The sequence below is a fragment of the Pleurodeles waltl genome, chromosome 10 (genome assembly GCF_031143425.1).
Source record: "Pleurodeles waltl isolate 20211129_DDA chromosome 10, aPleWal1.hap1.20221129, whole genome shotgun sequence".
Lineage (NCBI taxonomy): Eukaryota > Metazoa > Chordata > Amphibia > Caudata > Salamandridae > Pleurodeles > Pleurodeles waltl.
The window spans coordinates 1,065,466,661-1,065,486,019 of record NC_090449.1 but is presented as its reverse complement, the minus strand read 5'-3'; the positions used below and the strand labels follow the sequence as shown (position 1 = coordinate 1,065,486,019).

At 45.1% G+C, this 19,359-nt stretch overlaps 1 protein-coding gene across 1 annotated transcript in view; it reads right to left on the bottom strand.

Annotated features, from left to right (window-relative positions):
- Nucleotides 1-6,076: 6,076 nt before the first annotated feature.
- The window catches only part of HACL1 (2-hydroxyacyl-CoA lyase 1), a 97,630-nt gene continuing 84,347 nt past the window's right edge, over nucleotides 6,077-19,359 (bottom strand). The window contains exons 16-17 of the mRNA XM_069212094.1: nucleotides 16,259-16,445; nucleotides 6,077-7,477 (exon numbers count right to left, since the gene is read on the bottom strand). Of these exons, the coding sequence (XP_069068195.1) occupies nucleotides 7,445-7,477; nucleotides 16,259-16,445 (220 nt within the window). The 3' untranslated portion in view covers nucleotides 6,077-7,444. The remainder of the gene's footprint in view (nucleotides 7,478-16,258; nucleotides 16,446-19,359) is intronic.

The window sequence follows — 19,359 nt, the reverse complement described above, 5'->3', positions numbered from 1 at the left end:
TAGTTTTATCTGCAGAACTTCATGTCTGTGCAAATTTGGTGGCCATTTCAATTGACAATGTGTGGTCTGTAAATGACAGTGTGCTACCACACCTTTCTTTGGTAATATATTTGTGACACTCTGCTCCAAAATGTGCTACCATCAACATACTACACCCTTGCCACTGATGAATAGGCGTGGCTCCCTTGCTACACTTATTCTTTATGTGACGCTTTTAATAATCCCCTTTGGCTTCCGTAATGTAACATTTATGGCAGCACCCCCCCCCTGTGAAACTTATACCAGCACCGGTGGCTATAAGTAGCAGAAATGTGGGGTGGGCAGGTATTGAAAATACCATCTACGAGCCACCCGCTACTTTTGTTAACCATGGTCCTCTCTGACGAATGACAGCTGAACCGCCTCTTCGAACATTCTAAATAAGAACGCTCAGGAAACGGAAGCAGCAGCGCGAGCTGCTGCAGCACTGCCAGTCAGCAGACCATAGAAGCAAACAATATATTCAGTTTTTAGTCACACAGGATCGTCAATAAACAACAATTGAACGCTGGTGGATTCCTCCAAAAGGTTTCCCTGAAAAGGAAATTAGCCACGAATTTTTTTAAAAAAATACATACAACCTCAGCCACTACCTGGGAGGCAACGATGCGCTTGACTCCTAAGACCAAGGATAATGGGAATCAGAGAAGAAGCCTTAATTAATCTGGAGGTAGCACCAGGAGGCTACAACACAGCATCAGCCAAATGGAAGCTGATCAAAGAAGGTAATAAGATCCCTCGGCAAAGAGCGAAGTGTGGTACAGATGAAGAGTGTTTCAATTCTATACCTTTGTCGGTTCTACCTTTATTCGTCCCTCCTGCACATCTCATGCCTCTGTTCCAAATGTAAGGGGCTGCAGAAATACCTGACCCACTTACGAAGATAGACCAGTGCCCTGATCCTGCAGCAGGTACATTAGGGGCCTCTGGTCACAGCCTCTGAAAGCACCTTAGGAGCTTGGTGGTGCTGGCCATAAAGGTGTGGGGTTACTAGACAGAAGGTGAGTCTGGACAGATGGTCTTCAATGGCTGCAATAACATTCTAGTAGTTAAGGTTATTCTCTGAAGTTACAGATAAGATAATCTTGTCTTCTTGGGTCAAAGACCATTCTCTTGGATTTCATGTTCATACTGGAGGATGGCATGGGACCTGCCACCTCATCTTGACTGAAAAAAACATATCTCTGGTCACCATGCCCAACACAAAGACAACAATGGCCGTTTGGCAGCCATTCGCCTACTTTTTCCACCCAAAAACCATAACTGTACCTGAGAATTAGTGGAGCAAACTCAACAAACTGGCATATCTGCTCTTACTGATACAGAGCAAACATGAAAAGGGCTGCTAATGCATTCTATAGAGGCATATCAAGGAGCAGCTCTGACCCACGCTTTTACAGCAAGCTTTGGGCTAATACCTCCTTGCATGAAAGGGTAATGATTGTGCCTGGCACTGCTAGAGTGTTAATAGATTTAGATGGTTTCACACCCAGGGGATCTAACATTTGTGTCAGTACTGTGGAAACAACATCCACTGTGCTGTTCCTTCCCAGATGTGCCATGCTTGTTCATGTCAAGCCCTTTTCAAAGTTTGCCTGGGTGTCTTCTGGTTTGTAAGAGATAAAGCTGTCCTGTGAGACCAAAGAGAACTTGTTTAGATGGAGATGTTTCTTCTCAAATACCTTATTTACACTATTGAGGTAGTAATGGTTTCTCCAAAACGCAGAAACAAATATGAGGCAACATTAGTGCAGGCATGAGGAAGGAGGGAGGCAGGAGACAGTGAGAAGCTGCCACTGGACGGATCCCTGGGAACAACAACCTCAAAGGCTTCACTGGGAGAAACCCTGCGTCAGGAGGAGTAGCAGAACAAGAAAGACTAGTAAACAAGAGAGAGGTTGTGGAACAATCCAGCAGAGGCAAGAAGGGCGGAGCTTGAGGAATACCTCTAGGTTTGTTAAGTTGAGCAGCCATGCCAATAGTGAACCCTCTGAAATCAGTTTTAGTGATTGCAAGTGTATTCTTTGCACCAACGTAATCCACCAGACCAAATATCTGTAAGTAAAAACCACAATCCTCTGTGACGGATTACGGACAGGTGTGGGGACTAAAGCCCCTGCAGTATTTCGTGAACGACTAGAAGTGCTTTAAGTGGGGTGGGTCATGCCAGTGCAGAGGAGTAGTAGATTGAAACATGGGGGTTCAGACAGGTCTCTAGTAGGCTACCTCTTTCTGTCCAAAACCTCAAGCACAAAGAAATCAAAATATGGTTAGTAGTGAAGACAAGGCTGTTTACCTCTAGATGTACCTAACAAAAGATGGCCTTGAGACTGCTCTGTAGTCCATGACTTGATAACAGTCACTTTGCACCGTTTTTATGCTTCATTTTGGGAAGGTAATTGTCTTGGCTGAGAGAAGGTGGAGCTTAGCTAGATACCTCAATTCACAAGTCACCTAAGAGCAGAACTGAGGTATGAAAGTATAATTTTTACCACCTAAGCTCTTTTATTAGTTTTATAAGCTAAGACTAGTTAAATGCGCACATCTCTGCAGCAAATGGCTGACCCCACCGAGCTATCTTGCAACCTGACACAATTAGCCAGCAGGTTATAATCACTAAGATAGCTCAGCAGGTTAATGTTCCAAATTGGGGCATCTGTAACTTAATTGACCGTCACAGCTTTAGCTATCATTGAACCTAGTACAACTTTTTTATAAGTCAAAGTTTGATAAAAGGAATACCATTTAGGTTGGTAATAACTAGAACCATTTCCAGTGCTTTTAAACTACAAGACTGTGGAGACCAGATTGCAAAGGTGGTAACCATTCAGTAAACATTCAACGTTTTAATTTAAGAATGTATGTCTACCTTATCAAATGTGCTGTTGTTGTTGCTGTATAAGTTGCTGATTTCAGGTATCCTCTTTGTAAATGGAGGCTCTATTCCTGAATTTGTTAAGCAAGGGAAAGTGTTATTGGCTACGCCTCCTCGGCCACACCATTAATTATATAGGCCACACATCTTGTCAAGTGTTCTTGTTTACAATGCTTAGGTCACACCCTTGGTTATAAAGGCCACACCCCTTGTAAAGAGTTCTTAGTTACAACTCTTAGATCGCGGTTTCAATTATAAAAGCCACACCTTTTGTAAAGGATCCCTACTTATGCCTGTTATGTGATAGCCTTAATTATGCAAGCCACACCTCTTCTAAAGGGTTCTTAGGTATGACTGTTAGATTGTGGCCTCAATTATATAGGCTGCATCTCTTGCAAAGGGTTCTTAGTTATGCCTTTTAGGTCACACCCTTATTATACAAGCCACACCTCTACTAAAAGGTTCTTAGTTAAGCATCTTAGGTTGCACAACCTTTTAAAGCCCCCACTGTTTTCATGGGACCTAAAGTCTCAACTACTTGTAGTGGTATACAAAGATGCTATGGGTTTTACTGCAAGCCAAGAAAATGAGGTCTTCCCCCAACCCCGATTGGATATTGTAACTTAGCCGCAAAGGCAAACCAGTCTGCACCTGGTGTGGCCAGTCACTATGCCCAAATCCTTAAGTACTCCCCAAATTATATTAAAAAGCTTTACCTCACCAACTATGACTTAGACCCTATGATCCAACAAAAAATACACAAATTAGCCATCTTTAATACTGCCACCACCTCGCCAGTTATTGGAGGCATAGTAGATCCTCCTTCCAACATGAAATCTTGCTTTGTCTATTGGACCCACAGCACTAACCCTGATGAAGTAACAATCTATTACTCAAATACACGTTCCATGGTGAAACAAAAACAGAAACCTTCCATTTACTTGAGTCTGAATCCCCAGACATTTTGTTATTAACAGAAACTTGGCTCACAGAGGAATCCTCCCTGGATATCCTTGCTGCACTACCTGGTAACTACTACATCTTTCAATCTAGCCGAACCCCTGGTAAAGCGGATATGCTGTAGCGGCACTAATAAAGAAACACCTGAAGTTCTCCAAATTAACCCCTCTAAGTATTCTTGCGGTTGACATTTTGATAATCAAACTGGAATCTCATGCTTCCCCCTTATTTGTTTCCTCACCTACCAAACCCCAGATTACATGCAGCACTTTCTGCAGTCCTTTTTTGAAGCAATCTCTCCTTTCTCCTTCGACCACGCCAAAGTTCTGCTGATAGGAGACCTTAAATACTGGGCCAACAGTGAGAATGAAGGATATCTTTCGTTCAAATTATCTGATTATCTCAGGAACTTAAATCTTGAGCAACATGTGTTGACCCCCCACTCACAAAGGTCACACTTTAGACCACTTTTGGTCCAGGCACCTATCACTAGCCAACCTCAGTGTCTCCATGCACTTGGTCTGCCAAATTCTCACTGACAGGACTTTATGCGCCTTAAAACTCCACCTCAGTCGGGACTCCTTTCCAGAAGTTGGTCACAAGTCGAAACAAACTCCTTTTCTAACTCATCAACTACACCTGATCATGGTAATGACACTGACAGACACAAAAATATGATATGTGACTGGCTTATAGAAGCCAGCGATACCCATACACCTTTACGTAGAATAATACAGTTCGGACGTCATGAAGCCTCCAAGTGGTTCACAGAGGAATTAAAACTTGAAAATTAGACTTGCGTTGACTCAAATGTTAATGGCGGAAACATTATTTGACAGAGGCCCACACAATATATCTACAACATCTGCAATATAAAGTGGACATTCAACAGGCTAAATCTACTTTTTTCACCAATAGAAGTCTTTCGTCCTCAAATAAATCAAAGGAGATTTTTGGAATCATTTCAGAACTTTCCAACCCTGACAGTGTGACATTATATATTACTCCTTCCCAGTCCCTGTGATGCAGTCAATGCCTGCTTCACAGATAAAATCAACACCATTGAAGCAAATATCCCTACCAGCTCTCTCTAGTCAGAATAACCCAGATGACATGAACCCTATTACTCAATCTTCATTGCCAGAAATCAGTAAGGACTGCTTCAACAACCTACTGATCAAAGTAAAATCTGGCTCTCCAAATGACTCTTGCCCCCCCAAAAATATTAAAATCAGCCTTCTCTACTATTCCACATCAAGTCCTGTCTCTTCTCAACCATTCCCTCAATTCAGAGAAGGTACCTAGCACATTTAAGATTCATTAGTGGTACCTCTCCAAAAAAAAACAAGGTCAAGTTCTCCTCACCTTGAAAAACTACCGCCCAATCTCTTTCTTACCTTACTTGGCAAAAGTATTAAAGGCGAATGTGGCGTACAACCTCATCACCTTCATGGAGGAGTCAGATAGTTTACCCTTGTCAAGCCGGTTTCCGTCTGGCCCATTCCACCGAAGCAGTTATTCTTTCTGTGATGGGCGATATGCGAACAGAAGGCGACAAAGCCCACACCCAGGCTCTGGTACTCCTCGATCTATTTGCGGTCTTTGACACAGTAGACCACAACCTTTTGGCAGACCGTGTCGGGGCAGCAGAGCTGCGAGGCCCGGCACTCAAATGGACTATCTCCTTCTTAGGGGACCGATCACAGTAATTCGCCTAACTCCATTCACTTTTTCTCGGGTCCGCCAGGACTGCGGGGTCCCTCATCCATCGCCTTTATCTCCCTCACCTCTTCAATATATACATCCACCCCCTAGTACACACGCTAAAAAATGAATTGTAGGATTTGTAACTACGCACATACGCAATTACTCTTCAATTTAGACAACTCCCCTGAACCTAAACAGCATTTTCAATCCACTGTGTTGTTTATCAGTGACTGGATGAACAGCAACCATTTGAAATTAAATGCGGAAGAAACCGAAGTCATAATTACTAAAAATAACTGAAATATCGGAGTAACTTACTCTGGCCACCCCCGTTGGGAGATACCCCTACTCCAAACAAATGCTGTAAAAAGTCTCAGGATTACCATTGACGCCGATCTATCGATGAAGCCACAAATTGGCTCTGTACTTTCCTCTTCCTTCTTAATGCGCCACAGAATAAAAAATAATTGCTGATTTTTTTTTTTTTTTACTTTTGAGTCCCTTGTCCAGCCGACATTGCCCTTGTTCTGTAACGGATTGATTATGCCACCCTCTTGATGAAGGTTTACCCAAAGGTGTTGGCAAACTACTTCAAGTTGCCCAGAACCAGGCAGCCCATCTAATTTACAAACAACCTAAACACTGCCACCACCCCCAATGATGGATCTCCATTGGCTGCTTGTAGAACAAAAAACTGCTATTAAAATGGGTTGTACTGTTTCTATACCACTTCACAGCTATAACCCCAGATTTACTAATTTACAAATTCGGAAGTACACCCCCACACGCCTACTGTGTTCTGCTCACTTGGATGTCTTATCATTCCCTAAATTCAAAAAGAAGAGACTGGGTGGAGCCAGTTTTTCAGTTATCGCCCCTAAACTTTGGAACTCCGCTCCACTTGATGCGATCTGCAGCTTGCTACCCAGCATTTAGGCAAGCATGAAAAACTTGGTTATTACAAGCACACAACTAAAAATGTAATAGGCTGCATACTCTGTACCCTGCATCCTTCCTCCAACTATAGCGGCATGAAACGGCTCGATGTACACGCGCTGTACAAACTTCTGGTGCAGTTGGACTCTTGCACCATTATGGCCACTGCATCTCCTACACAAATGATACCTATACATCTGAAGTGTGAATTTTCCTGCAAAGCATGCATGTTCTACATTGGTTGGTAGTAGGGCAGACTCCCAGCCACCTGGGAAAGCAAAACGTTTGACAAGCTCTTTGTGATCTGGAAGAGGTTAGGTGTGGTGCCAGGAAGTGTGCAGTGGTCCAACACCACACGACCCACAATTGCAGGCCATCAACGGTGCATGCTTCCTGATTAGGGGCATAGAAAAGCAGTGCATCCCTGAGTTGTTTTTTTAAACACTCCCTAAGGCACGTGTGTGTTGTACAGAACCATGCACTGAAGCACAGCTCAGATATCACAGTAGGCACTTTAGGAACAAGAAACATTTGCACCCGCTGCACTGTGCCAGCAGGGCAATGGAAATTGTGCGCGTATTTCAGGAGCAAGACAATTCTGTGCACTGTGCTTGATAGGCAAAGTGCTGCAGTCACAATAGGGAAATTTAACTTTTTTGTTCCATAATGCTGTGCAAAATAATTAAATTAATCAAACATTCAATGGCTGCTGGATTATTGACAGCTCACAGAGTCTCGTGCCTGTATAACCGCGAAGTGAAAGCCGTACATAGTACACTTGGCGGAGCCAGAGCATGTAATACAGGGCAGCTGGCCAGGCTTCAAGAGTTTACAAATCACAAACTACTGTAATTGAACAACGCTGTATGTGCTTCAGGGCGGTAGTTTCACACAGATGAGGAGAGTTGCGATACCAGCAATCCAGAATCACATGTTCGAGCGAGTCAGCCATGGAAAATCCTGCAGGGAGAGGAAAGAATGAAAATGTCACTTACCCAGTGTACATCTGTTCGTGGCATCAGTCGCAGTAGATTCGCATGTTCTGCAATAGCTCGCCATCTGGTGTTGGGCCGGAGTGTTACAAGTTGTTTTTCTTCGAAGAAGTCTTTCGAGTCACGGGACCGAGTGACTCCTCCTTTTGTCTCCATTGCGCATGGGCGTCGACTCCATCCTCGATTGTTTTTCCCCGCAGAGGGTGAGGTAGGAGTTGAATTGTAGTAATAGTGCCCATGCAATGGAGTGACTAAGTATGCACTTATTTAAGGTTGAGATGATACATATATAAATAATTGAAGGTAACTTCCAAACTGCTACAGGCTCCCGGGGAGGCGGGTGGGCACATGCGAATCTACTGCGACTGATGCCACGAACAGATGTACACTGGGTAAGTGACATTTTCAGTTCGATGGCATCTGTCGCTGTAGATACGCATGTTCTGCAATAGACTAGTAAGCAGTTATTTCCCCAAAAGCGGTGGCTCAGCCTGTAGGAGTGGAAGTAGTCTGAAATAATGTCCTTAATATAGCTTGACCTACTGTGGCTTGTTGTGCGGATAACACGTCTACACAGTAGTGCTTGGTGAATGTGTGAGGCGTAGACCATGTGGCTGCCTTACATATTTCTTGCATTGGGATGTTTCCTAGAAAGGCCATGGTAGCACCTTTCTTTCTGGTTGAGTGTGCCCTTGGTGTAATGGGCAGCTGTCGTTTAGCTTTAAGGTAGCAGATTTGGATGCATTTAACTATCCATCTGGCTATACCTTGTTTTGAAATTGGGTTTCCTGCATGAGGTTTTTGAAATGCAATAAAGAGTTGTTTAGTCTTTCTGATGTTCTTTGTTCTGTCAATGTAATACATTAATGCTCTTTTGACATCTAATGTATGTAGTGCCCTTTCAGCTACGGTATCTGGCTGTGGAAAGAACACCGGAAGTTCCACTGTTTGATTTAGATGGAACGGTGAAATAACCTTTGGCAAAAATTTAGGATTGGTCCTTAGGACGACTTTATTTTTGTGTAGTTGTATAAAGGGTTCCTGTATAGTAAACGCCTGAATCTCGCTTACTCTTCTCAGGGAAGTAATGGCGATGAGAAATGCCACCTTCCAGGTTAGGAACTGTATGTCGCAGGAGTGCATGGGTTCAAAAGGTGGACCCATAAGTCTAGTTAGGACAACATTTAGGTTCCATGAAGGAACAGGTAGTGTTCTTGGTGGTATAATTCTCCTAAGGCCCTCCATGAATGCTTTAATGACTGGTATTTTATATAGGGAAGTTGAATAGGTAGTCTGCAGGTATGCAGATATTGCTGCAAGGTGAATCTTAATGGAAGAGAAAGCTAGGTTAGATTTTTGTAAGTGAAGCAAGTAACCCACTACATGTTCTGGAGTTGTGTGTAATGGTTGTATTTGATTAATATGGCAGTAGCAAACAAACCTCTTCCATTTACTTGCATAGCAGTGCCTGGTGGATGGCCTTCTTGCTTGTTTTATGACTTCCATACATTCTTGGGTAAGTTGTAAGTGCCCGAATTCTAGGATTTCAGGAGCCAGATTGCTAGATTCAGCGATGCTGGATCTGGGTGTCTGATCTTTTGGTTGTGCTGTGTCAACAGATCTGGCCTGTTGGGCAATTTGATGCAGGGTACCACTGATAGGTCTAGCAGCGTTGTGTACCAGGGTTGCCTTGCCCAAGTTGGTGCTATCAATATGAGTTTGAGTTTGCTTTGACTGAGTTTGTTTACCAGGTAAGGAAGGAGAGGGAGAGGAGGAAAAGCGTAAGCAAATATCCCTGACCAGTTCATCCATAGGGCATTGCCTTGGGATTGTTTGTGTGGGTATCTGGATGCGAAGTTTTGGCATTTTGCGTTCTCCCTTGTCGCAAACAAGTCTATCTGAGGTGTTCCCCAGAGTTTGAAATAAGTGTTCAGTATTTGGGGGTGAATTTCCCATTCGTGGACCTGTTGGTGATCTCGAGAGAGATTGTCTGCGAGTTGATTTTGTATCCCTGGTATAAACTGTGCAATTAGGCGAATTTGGTTGTGAATTGCCCAATGCCAAATTTTTTGTGCTAACATGCTTAACTGCGTGGAGTGCGTCCCTCCCTGCTTGTTTAGATAATACATTGTTGTCATGTTGTCTGTTTTGACGAGAATGTATTTGTGAACTATTATTGGTTGGAAAGCTTTTAGTGCTTGAAAAACTGCAAGAAGTTCTAGGTGATTGATATGCAGTTTTGTTTGATGTACGTTCCATTGTCCTTGTATGCTGTGTTGATCGAGGTGTGCTCCCCACCCTGTCATGGAAGCATCTGTTGTTATTACGTATTGTGGCACTGGGTCTTGGAAAGGCCGCCCCTTGTTTAAATTTATGTTGTTCCACCACAGAAGCGAGAGGTAAGTTTGGCGGTCTATTAACACCAGATCTAGAAGGTGACCCTGTGCTTGAGACCACTGTGATGCTAGGCATTGTTGTAAGGGCCTCATGTGCAGTCTTGCGTTTGGGACAATGGCTATGCATGATGACATCATGCCTAGGAGTTGTAATACCATCTTTGCTTGTATCTTTTGTGTTGGATACATGCGTTGTATGATGGTGTTGAAATTTTGAATTCTTTGTGGACTTGGAGTGGCTACTCCTTTTGATGTGTCTATTATGGCTCCCAGGTATTGTTGTACCTTGCGTGGCCGAATCTTGGATTTTGTGAAATTGACGGTGAACCCTAGTTTGAAGAGGGTTTGTATGATATGATTTGTGTGATTTGAGCACTCTATTAACGAATGGGCCTTGATTAGCCAGTCGTCTAGATATGGGAACACATGTATTTGCTGCCTTCTGATGTGTGCAGCGACTACCGCTAGACATTTGGTAAAGACTCTTGGTGCGGTTGTTAATCCGAAAGGCAGTACCTTGAATTGGTAATGTATTCCTTTGAATACAAACCTTAGGTATTTCCTGTGCGATGGGTGAATTGGTATATGGAAATAAGCATCCTTGAGGTCTAAAGTTGCCATGTAGTCGTGCAGCTTTAGCAATGGCAATACTTCTTGTAGTGTGACCATGTGGAAGTGGTCTGATTTGATGAAAGTGTTGACTACTCTGAGGTCTAGGATTGGTCTCAGTGTTTTGTCCTTCTTTGGTATCAGAAAGTACAGTGAGTAAACTCCTGTGTTTATTTGTGTGTTTGGCACTAATTCGATTGCATTCTTTTGCAATAGTGCCTGCACTTCTATCTCTAGGAGATTGGAATGGTGTGTTGTTAAATTTTGTGCTTTTGGTGGTATGTTTGGAGGGAACTGTAGAAATTCTATGCAGTAACCATGTTGGATAATTGCTAGAACCCAAGTGTCTGTAGTGATTTTCTCCCATGCTCTGTAATAATGACCTATTCGTCCCCCCACTGGTGTTGTGTGGAGGGGGTGAGTGACATGTGAGTCACTGTTTAGTAGTAGGGGTTTTGGGGCTTTGGAATCTTCCTCTATTTCTAGGGAATTGCCCTCCTTTTATATTGTCCCCGAAAACCTCCTCTATACTGTCCTTGGTAACTGGACGGTGTGGCTTGTGAGGTGCTGGCTTGTGTGCTTTGACCCCGAAACCCCCCTCGAAAGGGCGTTTTACGGAATGAGCTGTAATTCCCTCTGCTCTGCGGGGAGTAGAGTGCGCCCATGGCTTTGGCAGTGTCCGTATCTTTTTTGAGTTTCTCAATCGCTGTGTCCACTTCTGGACCGAACAGTTCTTTTTCATTAAAAGGCATATTGAGAACTGCTTGTTGAATCTCTGGTTTAAATCCAGACGTTCGGAGCCATGCATGCCTTCTGATAGTTACAGATGTATTAATTGTCCGTGCAGCTGTATCTGCAGCGTCCATGGAGGAGCGGATCTGGTTGTTGGAGATGGCCTGTCCCTCCTCAACCACTTGTTTTGCCCTATTTTGGAAGTCTTTGGGCAGATGTTCAATGAGATGTTGCATCTCGTCCCAGTGGGCTCTGTCATAGCGCGCAAGTAGTGCCTGGGAGTTCGCGATGCGCCACTGGTTTGCAGCTTGTGCTGCGACTCTTTTACCAGCTGCATCAAACTTGCGGCTTTCTTTATCTGGGGGTGGTGCATCTCCAGATGTGTGAGAGTTGGCCCTTTTCCTAGCTGCTCCTACAACAACAGAGTCTGGTGGCAGCTGTGTTGTGATGAAAGCCGGGTCTGTAGGAGGCGGCTTATACTTTTTTTCCACCCTTGGTGTGATTGCCCTACTTTTGACCGGGTCCTTAAATATGTCTTTTGCGTGCCGGAGCATACCAGGGAGCATAGGCAGGCTTTGGTAGGAGCTGTGGGTGGAGGAGAGTGTGTTGAACAGGAAATCATCCTCGACCTGTTCTGAGTGGAGGCTTACGTTGTGAAATTGTGCTGCTCTAGCCACCACCTGAGAGTACGCGGTGCTGTCTTCTGGTGGAGATGGTTTTGTAGGGTATGCCTCTGGGCTGTTATCTGACACTGGGGCGTCGTATAGGTCCCATGCGTCCTGGTCTTGGTCACCCTGGCTCATGGTGGTGTGAGCTGGGGAGTGTGATGGCGTTTGTGCTGGTGAAACGTTAATCACGGGCGGAGGAGAGGGTGGTGGTGTAACTCTTTTCACCACTTTTGGTTGTGGTACTTGTTCCGCCTGGAACTCCAACCTTCTCTTTCTCCTAATGGGGGGAAGGGTGCTTATTTTTCCTGTCCCCTGCTGAATGAAGATACGCTTTTGCGTATGGTCCGCATCAGTTGCTTGTAGCTCTTCCTCAAACCTATGCTTCTGCATTTGGGAGGTTAGCGAGTGCTCTTCTGTATAAGAGCCTGAAGCTGGGTCGCTTGCAGTTTGTTTCGGCGTCGAAACTGTGTCTGCGTGTTTTTTCGGCTCCGAGGTGACTTTTTTCCTTTTCGGTGCCGAAACCTCTCGGCGTCGATCTGTTTCGGTGCCGCTGTCTCGGCGTCGAGCCGTGTCTACACCGGCATCTCGGTGTCGAGGCTTGTCTCCAGCACTTTCTCGGTCCCGAGAAGGCTGCGTGCCGGTGTCTCGACCGGAGTCGGACGATCTCGGCACTGTTTGGGCCTTTTTCGGTGCCGACGGTCGGTCACCGATTTTATGGGTTGAGCCATGGCCTGGTGGCAGTGGCGTCCCCTGGGCCTTGTAAATGTTTCTTTGTGTGGTTTTCGACGTCTTACTCACGGTTTGTGTATCGTCGAATCCTTCGGAGTCTGAGTCTTGGATCGAGAAGGTACCTTCCTCTTCCTGTTCCTCGAACTCCCGTTGGGCTGTCGGTGCGGACGCCATTTGAAGTCTTCTGGCTCGACGGTCTCGGAGTGTTTTTCGGGACCGGAACGCACGACAGGCCTCGCAGGTGTCTTCGCTGTGCTCAGGTGACAGGCACAGGTTGCAAACCAAGTGTTGGTCTGTGTAGGGGTATTTATTGTGGCATTTGGGGCAGAATCGGAACGGGGTCCGTTCCATCGGCGTTCCTCAGCACGCGGTCGGGCCGACCAGGCCCCGACGGAGGATCGAAAAACTACCCCGAAGGGCACCGGAGCTCTTCGATCTTCGATGCGGTGTTGAATCTAAGTACGCCGATCCCGAACGCAACAATACCGACGAAAATCTTCCGAAATTAACTATTTTTTCCGTTCCGAAACTCGGAGCGACAGGAACACGTCCGAACCCGATGGCGGAAAAAAAACAATCGAGGATGGAGTCGACGCCCATGCGCAATGGAGACAAAAGGAGGAGTCACTCGGTCCCGTGACTCGAAAGACTTCTTCGAAGAAAAACAACTTGTAACACTCCGGCCCAACACCAGATGGCGAGCTATTGCAGAACATGCGTATCTACAGCGACAGATGCCATCGAACATGGGTTTACACAATCACGCAAAATTGTCAACGAGAAGGCCACAGCAGTATCACTCATTACATTGTTATAGCTAGAAGCATAGGTTGGTGGGATCAGAACCTACCACAGAGACCTGTTGTATGGGTACCAATTTGAATCTACACAGGAAAGACTCAACCATTGATCCCTAAGTCTTATCGTGCTAAGCAACCAGCTCCCACCTTCTCGAAGAGATCTGACTTCCTCCAGACCCAAGCCCTTTCAGAAAGCCCCGACGCCACACCTTTTCAAACTCTGAAGAATTCATGCTCCACATGATGTTTGTCCCCCATCCCTACCACACTAGTCTGGTTACTCAACTACTGGTGAATATACATACTCTACATGGATTATGAAGCATCGATTCATGATCCCAGTTAGAAGATGGAGCTTTTTCCTTAGTTTCTGATCGACTGAATTACAACAGTAATGCAAGGCCAGGGAGCTTCCATTTCTTGCCAGCAGCAAACATGATCTGTTATGGGCCCTAAGCGGAGGCTTCTAGGAATGCGTCTGAACTCGTCTCCTTGGCCCCTCTATCTTACAGGAGTATATCAATGTGTCATCAGCCTTTGAGATCTTCCTAATGCACTGCTACCCACAAAAGCACAGGACACATGGACTGGCTCTTTCCAGTAAAGACATCCACTTGATTTTATGAGTCCAGTGTGAAGGGGAGCAGTGAGGATGCTTCGCCTCTACCCCGGTGATGCAGGAGAGCGGAGACATTACTGCTTTGCATTTGATGAAGGATCTCCAACACCTGCTGAAGGAAAACTTTGTTCTCATCCTCTAGGCTGGTTTCTCGTTCTCTGGTGAAAATGGAATTTCTTTCTTGCGAAAAGAGGGCTCTGCTCTGTGTCCCTTTTACTTGATCCCTCAATTTACAGTGGCCTTGATTTCTTTATTGTCACATTGCTTATTATATATGAGTCTCACACGACCAGGAAAGTCCATAAAATGAAGGGTCACCTAACTTTAAATCAGCACCTTATGTTGAGAGTCCAATTTACGAAGTGCCAGGTGTAACCAATCATTGAAGAAAGAAGCCATGATAGTGCATGTGGATTGAGAGGCTGGCCCCATCCACGACCCTCATCACTTTGGCACTTTCACAATAAGCTTCATGTCTGCAGACAGTCACCTGTGTGCTGGCTAGAATCCCAATGGGGTCTAGAAGGGTAGCAGTGACGAGGGGTAAAGCTGAAGAGCCATGAATGTAATTGCCAATGCCATGCAGAGGTGGAGATGGGGAGAGGTAGTTTATATGGACGTTGGTTCACAATGCTTGTTCTATTCTGCTGCTGGGTTCACTGGTTCTGCTGTCTCGTCCAGTGTGGTGTAAAAGCCTGGAGGGACAGCACATCCCAGCGGTTGCTGTCAGCCACTGTCCTTGGCCTAGAAGGCTACAAGGCTGCTTGCCTCCAAGTCTAGCCTGCGACGTAAGCATGTGCCACCTTTGGCACCCAGCTTGCATTCTGCTGATTTATAAGAGAATGTAGAAACACTCCTTGTTCCTCCGAGGTTTTCTCGGAGTTTCTCTCAAGTACTGCTTTTTCATGATTTTAGTCCAGGTCTTTACAGACTTGCAGTATTTTCCAAGATCAGACAATGTATGCCCAAAGGACAGTGATTCTGACACTAGTAATCCTAGGGTGGAACAGGGGAATGTTCTATATCTTGGAGCACATAAAGCTGCTATTAAAGCTGCTATTAAAAGACTGCAAGCGATCTAGAATTGGGCAGCAAGGATGCTGTTTACGCTGCCAAAAACACCTTTGCATCACTACATTGATTACCTATGGAGAAAAGAATCCAATTTAAAACCCTATGCTATGTGCACAAAGCTGGAGCAGGGAAGGGGCCAAAGTATATACAAGAATGGATGAAAGCATATCAACCGCCTTGGACATTAGAGTCCACTGAACAATCTCTATGCGCAATCCCTTTAGCAAAACGTGCATGCAAGGGAGGCTGAGCCTTTGCATTCCAAGGGCCACAACAATGGAAGAGGCCCCCAGATTCCTTCAGACTCTGCTCATCATTAATGATATTTTGAAAGAAGCTCAAGACATGGTTGTCTTAAAGTAGACGCAAAATAAGATTCCTATTTTTGTTGCAGTTTTGGGAAACCCTATAGGGTATCTGAGCGCTTTACAAATTGCTGTAATAATAATAATAATATTTACTGTCATGTTGAGGGAGATTTCACATCTTTTTGGTTACAGGATAATCGCCTTGCCCTTCTGTGGAAGGAAAAGTACACCAGTGACCCACATAGTGTGTGTGTGTTCTGTTGTCCCCGGTCACATGGTTAAAAAATGTGAGCTGTGTTTGAAGCAATCTAAAAGAACATGGAAGGACCGTGAAGCCTTTTCCCCTGGAGTGAAGCTGCATGACCCGAGAAGCAAAGAGGCTCAAAAGAAGAGCGATAAACCGGCCATGGCAGAAGCTGCTCCCAGTGACTGTGCTCTTAACCTCCCTCCCTTCCTCCCCCCCCCCCCTCCGCCACCCCCCTCCCCTCCTCCTCCCCCCCCCCCCCCCAGGACTCTCTCCGAGACACATCCTGCAAAGCAAAACCCCCCCCCAACAATCCCAGATGACGCGAGCCACCCATACAAGAAATGTCTGGATGGTCAAAATATCCTTGTTTTACTGACAGTTGTATTGTGCAAAATCCTGGAGACCCTTCGATCGCCCTACTTGTATTTCCATCACAGGGTGTCTGCAAATTCATCTTAATTCACACATGAAATTGTAAATGCTCAAAAGAAGTGAAGCGGATACCAACAGAACATGTGTCTAAATCATCAAAACATAACTGGTTTGGTGCAAAGTTTGCACTTTTACCTGCTGCTTGCGGTCGGACTGTGGATCAATCATCACATTGATGAGTGTTGGCACTTTCTCCTCTGCCAAACCCGCCTTTAGCGCCTCTCGTAGCTCCTCCGGGGTCTGTACAAAGTGCCCTTTACCACCAAACGCCGCCATCACCTGCTCGTAGTGCGCATTGGGTGTCAGACAGACTGGTGGGGCCCTGAAAAGGAACACAAGAGGGAAAGAGCTTCTTATGCAGGTGGGTGTAGTCAGTGTGAACTCTGACACAGACATCAATCACAGGGACAAGCATTATTTTACATATCAGGGTTTTACATTATTTCAGTGATTTTGCTGAGAAGACTGAAAGTCTCTTGAATTGGTCCTGCACCCCTCACGTGTACCGGCTCAATCTCTTCATTTCTAGTTTTGAATGTCAAGAGACACGCAGTTGTAACAAAAATATTTACAAAAAGCAATGGGAGTGCACCCACACCATACTCACAAAATTTGAGTCTCTTCTCGAAATAACAAAAGACCCTCATTGACTAATTTTCTTTGGTGGAATGTATTGTCCACTAGAGTATCAGTAGTCACTGGCATCATCATAGGGTCTCGCCTCCCTCAGGAGATAGAGTCTCTTTTGTAAGAGACATGGTAGGATCTGTGCAGAAAGTGCAGGTTTAAATGGTCTCTGACCCCTGAAAAACACTTTTTTTGTTAGTACAAACAGGGCCAGGGGCAAGATTAAAAAGGTGTGATTTGTGCTAAGGACACACAATCAATCCTTCACATCCAATTAGTGCTCATAACAAGGTCGATATGTTTCAGCCGTCTTGCGCCCTAAGGTTGACGGCTTTCATCAGGACCAGTATTATATCAGATCTCTAATGTACCTGATGGGATATTTTCCCCTGGAACAGAGATGAGTACGATCACTCCACCAACAAGTGGCGTCTAGTGCCATCCCCTTATGGTAGGGTAATTGGAGCCCCCTGGGACCACATAGAGGAGGCAAGGGCCTATTGTTGGAGTCCAGGCAGCTTTGATATATTAATCATATACACCATAAGTTCTTTTGTACATAGTAGGGTAGGCAGGTCTCACTTTGCTATTGCAGACCTGATGGCTTTCCTTTCTCGTAAAAAATATTGCCTGCATAACTTAGGCCATGAGAGCAAGCGCTTCAGGTTTAAACTGCTAGGAAAGTCACAGTAGGTCTCTGCAAGTTTTTTTATTTTTGCCTCAGTGAACACAACAGTTCTATTTTCACTTGAAAATGTATTGAGACACCAGAGGGTAGCTCTGAAGTCACGATGGGGAACCTATAGTGTATCCCTCCTTTGTAGAGGGACTACTGCCCTCTCACTGGACTGAGAGGCACTGGCTGTGCTGGAAGCATGCAGTGGCCCCTCGCCTTCAGAGGGAGGTGTGCCTCTAGCACTCTCCTGCCACAAGGTCTACCTAGTCCCCTAATCTGGTTCCTTTGCTGCATTAGTGTGAGGCCTGTATGGAGTGCGCTTGTTTTCCGTGCATTTATGAAACTGGGTGAGTGTAGGGTGTTTGTGATGAGTTCACTGCACAGGGACATGCATTATGTTTGGAATTTGAATGTGTAGAAAACAGAAAACTAAAGATATGTCTGCTCAGGTTCTTAGTTGATTTAGGGAAGGCCCTGAACATTCCAAAGCCTCTCTGGTGAAGTAAGTCAGGCCCCAGTAGGAGTAGGTAAGGCAGGAAAGGTGACCACCCTCTCAGAGCGTTTCCTGCAACACCCTGCTCTCTTTTCTCAATAGATGCTACTGCAGACAGGTTTATGTAATGGGTGGATAGGAAAGCCTCTCCATTCCCTCTTTGTTCTTGCAGATTTCACACATTAAGGGCTGTGGCTGGAACACTTTGTGTGGATAAAAAATCAATATGGCAAAAACCAGATCTGACCTAAAACAGAAAGGGGCTCCTGGAAGCCATTTTTATTTATGCCAGCCAGGGATAGATACTGGGTAAGCTCACACCAGGGTATTGGGAATTCCAGTACCAGACCACACACGTGTGGGGGAAGAAGACTGGGGTCTTTGATTGCCAGCGTCCTTTTTAGGTGAGGGACAAACCTGAAGCAAATCACGGTGTGAAGAGCAAAGGACGCCACCTGAATTCAATTACTGGATGACATTCCTTAGTGACCGTCTCATGCAATATTCAGCGTATTGCTAAAAAGCACATGTATTGGTGCAATGTGAGACCTTGTTCCAAACAGCTCAGCTGCTGCAGGCAGCATCCATGCTTCCAGTCGTAGCTGCCCTAATGCTACCAAGACCACATTTGTCCCTCCATAGCTGTTCTGGTACATGCATGCATCAATTTAGCCAAGAACTGTAGACTGGCTTCTTAGAGCTCATGCAGATTGCTGGCTTCAGTTCATAAAGGGCAGCCTGAAAGCAAGTCTGACTGTTGCCAGGCTCTTCGGGAGGAACTTTTGCGACGATCTAATGAACCCCCACGTTTTGCTAGATTTACTGACTCTCAATACTGGGACGCAGATGTCCAGCACAGAGTATGTGTTTTGACCCCTAAAGTAGAAATACAATTGGGAAATCCCTTATTGGCATATTTTGATTGCCTATAAGACGTAGGATATGTAACCCGTGTAATCTGGGCTTGTAAATTGAATATCACTAGTGGACTGTAGCACACATTGTGCCACGACTAAAGAGACAGCGCAAACATTTCTACAGTCCGGCCTGTCCTTGCAGCCAGAGGGGGCATTTTTAAAACTAAAAATTTGACATGCCAAAATAATTTCTTTTGCCAGGCCAAAACCGGTATTTTTAATACTTCTAGGTCACCTGTAAGGAAGGCACTACCTGCCCATAGGGCAAGGTGCGTGGTATTTAAAAAGTAGGGTACGTCTAGGTTTTAGAATGTCCCATCAAGGAAAAATCTTCAAAGTTGTTTTTTTCACTGTGGCAAGGATGGCTCTCCTGTAGAAAATCACTTGGCTGTATTATAAAACTTTATAATGTATAACTTCAGTTTGGGAATAGCCAAATCCATGGTTCAAGGGCTCAAATCAATAGTAATTTAAGATCCAAACTGATGGTAAAGTGGGAATCGAAATTATTATTTTGAAAATG